Raw genomic sequence first — 10,812 nt, 5'->3', positions numbered from 1 at the left:
GCGGAAATCCGCCTTCGCGAGACAGATGTCCGAGTGCACGAGGCCCAGGCCCTTGCGCTTGACAAGGAGGCAGAGATGTGGCGCCTGAAGATTCAATTTCACCAGATGACGCAGAGCGGTAGTACCGCTTCTGCGTCTGATAGCTGACATGTTTGCTGCTGTTGTTCCCCTTCCTATCATACTGTCCGCTAGCGGCTTATTTTTGTATCATCATTGCTGCTTTCTGCTGTCGCGTTTTTTTGCTGCTGTTGCTATCTGACTTATGAATTTCTTTTGTAGTCTGTTGTTACTTGTTAGATTGATGTTGTACAAGCTGTAATACTAGTAGTACATGTACTATTGGTGAATGTGAACATGGTGCTTTTTTTTCTGCTGGTACTTGTAAGATTGATGTTACATGTGTTGTACAAGATGTACTACTAGTAGTACATGTATCATTGGTGAATGTGAACATGATGCTTATCCTTCCCTATGCTGTGCTTTTGATCTAGGGCTATCAAAGAGCTGATCCATGAGCCTTGCACGAGTAGCCTGGCCAGGGGTTCCTTCATATGACCTGTCACCCACTGTTTCATTACCCTCTGGATCCTCAATCTCTTGAGGGACAAAAGCTTCACCCTTGGTACGAGCCCACTCCAGAGACTGATCATAGTCTTTATCCTGCTTGCGACGACGAGTTTCAAAGCAGATGATCATGTTGTGCAGGATAAGACAACACTTAATCCAATGCACAGCAACCTGCAAGTCCTTCTCTGTCTGAATATTGATGCGGAGCTCTCTGAGAGACTGGAACCGCCCTTTCAAGACTGCAAATGTATGCTCAACACGCACACGGATCTTTAAATTCATTAATAATAATAAAAAAGCAGAAAATAAAAATACCTTAGAAAGGTGGTAATTAAATGTCCTCTGGTCCTTTGTCAGTCGTCCATTGCGAGGCTTCTTGAAAGGGGGGATACACCATGGCTCCAATGGGTATGCACTGTCTGCCCAAACCCAGTGATCATCTGGGAGAAGATTGGCATGCTCTTCATAGAGGCGAGTGGATCGAAAAGCATATGCATCATGGACACTCCCAGGTTGACCAAGAGAATAATCTACAATCATGAGATTATGGGGCATGATAACCGCCTAAAATTAAATTAAATTGTTGCCCATGAAAAATAAATAAAAATACATTACTTGACAGCCAAGGGAATACTTAGATTTCCTATCATAAAATGTCTCACCAAAATAAGCAGGTTTGGTGAAAAGATCTATAGTTGAGCCATCAATGGCTAGATAGCCACCCCTCCACTCTGGACAGGTTCGTGTCTCAGCAAAGCGCCGAGCCAGCTCAGTATCCTCAGAGTTATCTTCTGGGAAGAAGATAAACTGATCGTGCTCCTCAAGCAATGCAACCATCACACGATTAGTGCAGTTGACAACCGACCCAACACTCACACCCGCCCATTGTGTGACATCCTCGAGTGAAATGGCATTGCCGTAGTGGCCTGCACGATTTAGAAAAATAGCAAGCTGAATGGAGACAGGGAGCTGAGGATTGTTGGACTGGTTATGGAAGATAGGATGACCGGAGATCTGGTCGAGAATATCGTCAAATATTTCTGGATTGACGCGCAGTTTCTGGCGAAACAAATGAGGCCGGTGTTCCTCATGGTGAACCAGCATATGCAGCTGAGGTGCCCGAGGAGGAGGCTCATCAGGCTTGTGGAATACACGTGCCCTCTCTACCTCATCACGAAGAGCAGCAATTGTGTGCTGGAGCCGGTCGTAACGCACAGCAGCGTCATCTGAGTCGTCAGATTGGTCACTGTGGCTGGAAATATCTGAACTGAGGCCCAAAAGGTGGGACATAGGGGACATAGGGGACATGGGGGATATAGGGGATGGGGAGGCAAAAGCCAGATCTTCCTCATCCGAGGTATAAAGCGAGTTTAAGTCCGAGTCGGTATTAGAGTCTGAGTCGGAGTTGGAGCCCTGGTCATCCAGGAGTATATTCAAATACTGTGAGTTGGCTAATGCCAATGAAGCCTGATCAATGGCACGAAGGAGGTCTTCACGTGTAGACTGAGGAGGCATGGTTGTGACTTGGAACGGGGTGTTTTCTTATCAGTACACTCGAGATCCATCATCCAACTGATTAGGCGGTGTTTAAATCGGAGTTTAAATTTTTACCACGATTAGCGCCAGATGTCATCGCTAGCATCTGCATCCTCCGTGCATTCCGTAGCTCGAATCTCACCATCCCCTTGCCCCTTCCAGCATGATCTTACAGGTGGATAATGGGGAGGTATGCAATGGCGCTGGATGGGAAGTTGAGGATGTAAATGTGAGTAATTTTTCTTCATTTGTGCTCCTGCCCTCTGATCTCATGCTACTGCTGTTGTGTCTCCCAGCCCACATGCCTGCACCTGCGCACTCATACGGCTGTTGTTGTATCTCCCGGCCGGGCCAGCCCCACACACCTGTGTCCATGTTCCCGCCCTTCACACTGCTGTTGTGTCCCTCGCTGTCACGCGTCCAGCGTTCGAATGCCGGATCAAACAGAATCCCCCAACATGTTCGTTATCTCCTAGCACATGCTCCCGCCCTCTTACACTGCTTGTGTCTCCCTCGCTATCACACATTCAGCGTTCGAACGCCGGATCAAACGGAATCCCCTAACTCTACCTCCCAGCTCATGCGCCCGCACTCTCACTCTCTCATACTTCCGTTCTGAATCTCGTGTTTCCCTCACTATCACACATTTCTTTTTTGTTATATCTCGTTCATTAGATACCTAGCTACATCTATATATTTTTGTGTAGTATACATGCCTTAAAATTTGACTAAGTGTTTCCAAGTCCGCTCTGATGCCGCGTGTGCCGTGTGTCTTGATGGCTTTCTGGCCGAGTTTGTTGAAGACTTTAGCGAGTTTTTTGAAGTGTTCAAAACTTATCGTGAGTAATACTAATATTCGCGGGCCAAACATGATAGGAAAGAGGCGGGGGAAACGCGTCGCTGCGTCACTGGCGATTTTTTCGCACGCACGCGACCAAAAAGGACATTACTGAAAAATCGCGAACGCGACGCTTCACAGATGCGACTTCCCGCAATTCTACATAATATCTAAGTCTTTTTACCTACGATTATTCCACATCCTCGTAAGAGTATATCGATGGCGAAGAGGAAACGAACCGTTTCCAAGAAGCTTACCATCAAGCTTCCTGCAGGAAAGAAACTAGACCTTCTGGACAAGACACTCGAATGCCCGTGAGGAAATGGTGAGGTCTTCACTGAAGATAAGTATCTTCTACAGCTATCAGGAGTGCTAGTTTGCAACTTCACAAGGTTAGGCGGGACATACCTGATGGAATGAAGACTACCGGAATGACTTTCTTTGTTCACTCTAGCCATGTCCTTGAGGCCAGTACTCCGTTGAATAATGTGCATTGTGCAGGAGAGTTCCCAACAACATGGGATTCGAAGAAACGATGACGAGTCACAGCCAAAACGGCATCACGCGACTGGCTATAAATTTCAAATTTATCTTTGTTCGACTAGTCTGGGACTCTGGGTTCAGTACTTCAAAGCTTCAAGCTTCAGTGGTGACAAACATTTGCACCCAACAATACTCATTAATGTTCATATCCACCAGCAGAATGTTCGAATTCTCTGACCGGTAAATTGGTATTGGTTGGAAACCAAAATCTACTTTCATTCAATTGATACCTAGGACTTCCATTTTTGATTGATGTCGCATCACAATCGTGACTCAAGGGCCCGCCACCCATTGAATCAGACTCGGAGACGGGTATGCCAATTCTGGCGATACAAGCGGTGAACGTTTGAACAGCAGTGTATACTAGCACAAACACTACGTCGTTATAACCCCCAGCATCTCTTACTCGCTCAAACCCTTCCCTCGAATATGACTCTGGTCTCAAATGATCCCAGTTCGTGGCCGATAATCAATTCAAATATTCATTCAAGCTATTTCTCAGGTTTGTCGTATCAGTTGATAATGTCTCGATCTAACGTCGACTTGCGGTTTCACAGTCGCAATAGGCGTCGTGGTGGTATACGATTGGGGTGAGCAGCACAGCTTTCTACAACCTTGATATTCTCATAATATTTCCAGTCTTAACACTCGGACAAGAGGTACGTCGATGTTATCGCAGCAGCAGCCAACTCACTAAGAATGGTGTCATAGATTGAACTAATCTGGGTGAGTGACAAAGTCCCATATCAGAAGAAACACAAGGGAAATACAATAAACTTGCGACAGAGGCAACGCTGGTCTCTAATAGCTGTGCTATACCTGGTTGTTCGTACCTCGTGTTATACTATAGCGTAGTTGGCAAGTTATGCTGACTCCAAAATATTCTAGATACGTTATGTCGGAATACCATATTATGTGTATGTTTCTAAAGCCAACAAGTTGGTACTATGCTAATGGCTCATCTCGTAATCAGTGTCAACATTCTGGGTATGTCTCATATGCATCATATTCGATTCTTCTGACCGGTGGCACACAGCATATATGCCATTGGTCCCGAAGACAGAAGCAGTGAGTATTTCCCAACCGATCTCATTCTCATCCAATGAATAACGAATACACTCATTTGCAGGGGTGAGTGAGATTCTGACCATTCAACTTGGCTCAACATAATGACTCGATAGGTGTGAGTTCGAGTGTTTGATGCTAGTACGTCGCTAATTCTTGAGTGTTTTAGGTAATTTTACGTACTACACAATAAATGTAGCAAGTGTGATCGTACCTGCTATGTTGGGCGGTGAGTTATCCAGCTGCAATAATTCTGTGATACTGATTCGACCGAGACAAGTCATCATGATTGCTCGCTTACATGCCATGTACCAGGGATCTAGAATAATGCTTATCTTCCTTGTTATTATCCTCCTAGCTATAAACATCGGCTGCGGAGTACTTATGGCAATAGCATCCAAATATATTGTAATGGGTAAGCTTTATTTGTTGACTTGAAGAATACAGCTCATCGGACAAGCACCAGAGGTACTGATACTCTCTGGCACATATATGTGCGATTACAAATATGAGGAGAATGCCCAGCTTCTGATTTCAATGCTTTGGATGCTCTACACCATTTGGGAGATCCTCGCATTGTGTCTTTCAGTCCGGGTTGCTGTGAAACATTTCCATGACCTGCGACGACTCGGTCTATCGAGATCGATTATCGGGGACTGTTTCAGGGTGCTGATAGAATCTCACGTGCTTTATTTTGCAAGGTGAGATTGTAATGCGAATACGGTTATCTTCTCTGTTGAAGTTCCATGCATACCAGCTTTGTCTGTGTCTCGTGCATCCAATTTGTTATTGTCTCTCCAGAGTTGCAGGTATGCCGACCTGTCGTTGACATCTACTTGTAACCACTGCTCACCATCTCTGTAGAATCCATCTTTTATTGGAACTCAAATCCTCGGTGGTATTCATGAATTCGTCTTCGGCGTGCAGTTGTTTGTGCTGGGACCACGCCTCGTCCTTAGTGTTCGAGAATATCACGCCAACCTCGTGGCCGAATCCGACGCAGAAACTAGCATAAATTCGATTGTCTTCCAGGAGCGTGTACATGTACCAACTAGCAGTACTGTGTAAGGAAATGCTTGCCAAGTGTTTCGCAGGGAGGAGACATTCGGCGGAGGATCCGTCGTAGTATTTACATTATAGTGCTTTGAAGCATATTTAAGACGAGTTTGATATAGACAAACCCATTTCTTGTCGCACTACCGGAAGTCAGTGACTCGCCCTTTCGTGGCTTGACTGTATGCCTCTATCACAAATGAGTATGGCAAGGAGATGGGGTGCGGAGCATGGGTTGGAAAATTAGAGAACCAGAGCTTCAAGCCTCGAGCGCACCTGTAAATTATTGATTAGGCATCGACCACGATATTCTGAATTGCATGCATAAATACGTTGATCGGAGTCACGCCATCGGAGCGTTCGGCCCATGCGACTGCAGATTGTGCGTCGGGTTTGTATCTTTGCAGTGATCTGTTGGAGCTACCAAGACCGTCAGAGTAAAGTACCGATCAAGATACATACATACATATATCCATCATCTGGATCGAACGAATGGAAAGTAGAAGTAGCGTGTTTGAGCTCACACAGCGGTGGCGTCATACGACAGAGTTGTGCCTGAGAAGCCATTAGAGTGGCCAATGTAGTCCCTGAATGGACTCGTCGCTGATTGTTCCTCTCCACGCTGTCCACCTTCGAAGGTGCTTGTGAGTCAAGCCCTTACTGTTGAATGTCGACGGTCATAGATATAAGCGTAACCGGCCAGACGCGTGCCTCTATATCATCCATATCGACAAGAGAGAAGTAAAGGATCGTAGGTCAAGAGTGGAAGGAAGCACTGTTCAGGCATAATTCAACAATATCGAGCCTGAAAATTTAAAAAGGGCACTTATGGGGTGAGTATATGCATCTGTCATGAATGAATGCGCGTGGCAAAAAGATGAGAGCTTCAAGTCCGAGGGCATCAAGCTGACCTGAAAATGTATCAGGAAAGCGCCAACCACGATATTTTCATATGCGTACTTGGATCTGATAGCACTATCATGTGCCAGAGTAAAGCAAAGGAAGAAGCGACTTAAGCAAGTCATGAAATCGCAAATAGTTGATAATGCGTCAGGTCCGCTAGAATGCTCGGACGTCTTCATTATAATTCGTCTGTGCAGTAGCGAAGTAGGGCGAAATTGTGCGTGAAGGGAAAAGGCTGTCGATGTCCAGGAGACCACCAGTTAACTGATTGGGCGCCGATAATCTGACCGAACCAATGCATCGCTGACCACTGTTAGATAGACATGTCTTCATCAACAATAGTCTGGTTTCGAGCACGATTCAACGATACGGAGTATTATGGTTATTAAAAAACTTACGGCTCGAGTATTTGCTTCTATCTTGGATGCGCATGGCAAGGAAATGCGGTGTGTTGAGCGGGGAGTAAAGTGCACTTGACAAAGTATCACTGAGGCGCCAGTCGTCTGAGCACAACATAAGTGTGCAATCATCCATCTGGGCTGGACATGTGGGGCGCAATGCAAAGGTTCTGTGGAACAGGGAAGTGAAAGCAGCGTGTCTGAGACGATAGCCCCAAGGATAAACCCATTCGAGATCCATCATATATTTGAATATAACGAAGGAAGTGAGTAGAAGCCCAGATTGTTGACAATACAGTGGCACTGATTCGCAGGACACGACTAAAGTGAGCATCTGACATCTGGACTGGACTCATGCGAATGGTGAAATCATATTTGTGAAAATGAAAGTGTGAGAAGTATAACGGATAGGGTGCGATGAGTACCATCAAACATAATGACAATGATTTGTGATGCATAAGCAAGGAGGAGAACAATTCTCTTCTCACTCACGGCGTGGCAATAAGCAGAACGGCTGGTGCCTGCACACAATGTCTGTGCTAGTACGACAACATCCGGCACGAATGGTACCTGCATATTTTCAAACTCCGTGCTTCGACTCCGACTCAGAGATCGACCAGTTCAAGCACAGCATCAGATTCATTTAAATCTCCCCACTCTCAAAACAAATATATAACATATAATCAAATCACAAATCTATCAATAAAAAACATTCGCACAGGAAATACTCTCGTATTTGGCACAGTTCCATACATCCACAACCAGTGGGTGCGAATGACGCATAGTATGGTATTCCCTGATGAAGCCATATCATGATGGCACTAGGTGAGACTTCGTGAGGGGTGGTAGTAAAATGCCAGCACCTGTCAGAGAACGTTCTGGATATTGGAAAACTTGAACGTAAACGTTAACGATATACGCGCGGCATCACCAGTACATGCATCATGCAGATCTCGGCGGTACAAACAGGCGGCCCGAACGTTGGTATATCTAGCACGAACATTAGATCATTATAACCGCCAATATCCCCCGCTCACTCACGCCCATCCCTTGAATATGACCCTGGTCTCAAATGATCCTATTTGGTGGCCCATGATCAATTCGAATATTTTTAATAGCTATTGGATTGGTTCGTCGCATCAGTTTGTGATGTCTCAAACCTCTTGATCTAACATCGACTTGTGGTTTCGCAGTTGCCGCAGGCATCGTGGTATTATATGATTGGGGTGAGTGGGACAGTGTTCGAAAATCATTGATATTCTCATGATATTTTCAGTATTAACACTCGGACAAGAGGTAGGTCGGTGCTATTGCCCGAGCAGCCAACTCACTAAGAACGATTGCATAGATCGAACTAATCTGGGTGAGTGGCAGAGTCTCGCATCAGAAGAAGAATGATCCAATGGATTCGCGACAGAGGCAACGCTGGTCTTCCTTGACTGTGCTGTACCTGATTGTTCGTACCCCATGCTATACTATGGGGTGATAAGCAGTTGTGCTGATCGAAAAATGTTCTAGATACGTTATATTGGACTACCGTATTCTGTGTATGTTTTTGAGGCCAACAATCTTTTTAGCGCTGTTCTAATAGCCATCTCATCATCAGTGTCAGCATTCTGCGTAAGTCTCTCATGCACTGTGCGATTCTTCTGACCAGCGACACATACTGGCAGCATATATGCCAATGGTCTCGCTCACAGATGCAGTGAGTATTCTGCAACCCACTCATTCCCATCCAACGAATACATTAATTTTTAGGGGTGAGTGATATTCTAACCATTGAAGTTGGTTCATCATAACGACTCGATAGGTGTAAGTCCGAGTATTTTATCTTAGTACGAGGGCGATCGTTAATTGGGTGTTTTAGGCACTATCACGGGCTACGCACTAAACGGGACAAATGTGATCATACCTGCTATGTTGGGCGGTGAGTTACCCAGCTGCAATAATTCCGTGATATTGACTCGACTGAGACAAGTCATCATGATTGCTCGCTTACATGCCATGTACCAGGGATCTAAAACGATCCTTATCTTCCTTGTTATTATCTTCCTAGCTATAAATATCGGCTGCGGAGTACTCATGGCAATAGCACTCAAATATATTCTAACGGGTAAGCTTTACTTGTTGAATTGGAGAACGTAGCTCATTGGACGAACACCAGAGGAGCTGATACTCTCTGGCACATATATGTGCAATTATGGGTTTGAGGGAGACTCCCAGCTTCTGATTTCAATGCTTTGGATGCTCAATACTGTTTGGGAGGTCCTCGCACTGTGTCTTTCAGTCTGGATTGTTGTGAAACATTTCCTTGAGCTGCGACGATTCGGCCTATCAGCCGGATCGATTATCGGGGACTGTTTCAGAGTGCTGATAGAATCTCACGTGCTTTATTTTGCAAGGTGAGCTGATAATGTGAATGTAGTTATCTTGTTCTGCTAAAATTCCTCACGTATTAGCTTTGCTTGTGTGTCTTGCCTCCAGCTTGTTTACGTCTCTCCGGAGATCGTAGCGGTGCGCCCACCTTTCGCTGACATCTATTTGTGACCACTACTCATCGTTTTTGTAGAATTTATATTCTATAGATGCTATAGTTCTCTATTGCACTTGCCAGATATTATTTGGCATGCAGATGTTTGTTCTGGGACCACGCCTAATCCTTAGTGTTCGAGAATATCACGCCAAACTCGTGGCCGAATCCGACGCCGAAATTAGCATGAATTCAGTTGTCTTCCAGAAGCATGTGCATATAACAACTAGCAGTACTGTGTAGGAAAATGCTTGTCGAGTGTTCTATAGGAAGGAGAAATATGATCAAGGATCCGTCTTGGATCCGTCTTGGATCCGTCCTGGTTTTCATTGTCATGGTGTCTCGAAATATATTTGAAAGGTCTAGTCAGACCCATTTCTTGTTGTCACTACTGGAAGTCGGTGAAGCACTTACACTTGCACTAAGTGGCGAGCTGAAATTATCTGGAATGACTAGCCACCAAACCAGCCCTTGATGCCCAAACAGCTGATTCTACGTGTTGTCGGACCTTCAAGCTTGGACAATGAGAAGTTCGACTGAAGATCATTTTCTTAATTGTTTGAATCACGTGACGCGCGCGTCGCTATTCTTCACTTAGATCTTAGTCTATGTTCCTGCCTCGCAGTGTGTAACCAGGATCAAACAAGATGTTATTGCGAATGTCCGATAACTACGTGACATACAAGAGCAAGCAAATGAAAACTACGCTAAAGAGTGTTTGGGCAAAGCCCGCCGGGCTTTCAACCGAAACACGTAAGTGGAGGTGGCAAGGATGAGCTGAGATACCCTGAAAAGAATAGGAACACAATGACGCATCTAGCGAGAGCTTGAGACCCAACCACACAAGGAAGAGTGTGACGACTTACGAAACATTGTTCAAGAAAGGCTAAGGTAGCGTCAAACGCATGAATGGTTCGAGAACGGGATTGTCTTGTAAGTAGGGCGCCAGAACTACTGCATGTTGCCTGAGGTATAAGATGAAAGCGTCGCTGTTCCAGCGGCCCATGGCCTTGACGCTTTTGAAAGGTACTCCTCGCAGAAGGTATTCGAGCATCCCACCTATCCGTATGCCATGGCCCTTCAGGCCCTCCAGCCCCAAGCGCTCACCAGCCGATTGCAAACATTTGAGAAACTCTCCTCTCGTCAATGGCCTTAAGCCTCCTGGGTGATGCCAACTGAAGAGATGAGCTGATGAAGGGGGATTGTTGACGGTCAGATGCTTCAATAAGGCTGCTTTGGGATCCGCTGGGCCTGACTGTGCTGCCCAGTAAACGTCTTCCCCATCTAGCGAGGTCTTGGTGCGTGGCAAACGGAAGACGGTCACTTTGAAACCGTTCCTATCCTCTTCTTGCCTCATGCAGTCTACTCTCACATGAATC

General features: G+C 45.6%; 1 protein-coding gene across 1 annotated transcript; it reads right to left on the bottom strand.

Moving 5' to 3' along the window:
- Positions 1 to 5,892: 5,892 nt before the first annotated feature.
- On the bottom strand, positions 5,893 to 6,169 carry F5891DRAFT_1192599 (uncharacterized protein; the record flags this gene model as incomplete). Its single annotated transcript, XM_041367621.1, has 2 exons — positions 5,893 to 6,022; positions 6,069 to 6,169. 2 exons carry the CDS (start codon positions 6,167 to 6,169, stop codon positions 5,893 to 5,895), a joined length of 231 nt encoding a protein of 76 aa, XP_041222517.1.
- Between the last annotated feature and the right edge of the window lie 4,643 nt (positions 6,170 to 10,812).

Source organism: Suillus fuscotomentosus (assembly GCF_016647785.1).
Source record: "Suillus fuscotomentosus strain FC203 chromosome Unknown F5891scaffold_51, whole genome shotgun sequence".
In the NCBI taxonomy this organism is placed as follows: domain Eukaryota; kingdom Fungi; phylum Basidiomycota; class Agaricomycetes; order Boletales; family Suillaceae; genus Suillus; species Suillus fuscotomentosus.
The sequence above is the reverse complement of the archived record's forward strand: the minus strand, read 5'-3'. Positions and strand labels throughout refer to the sequence as shown.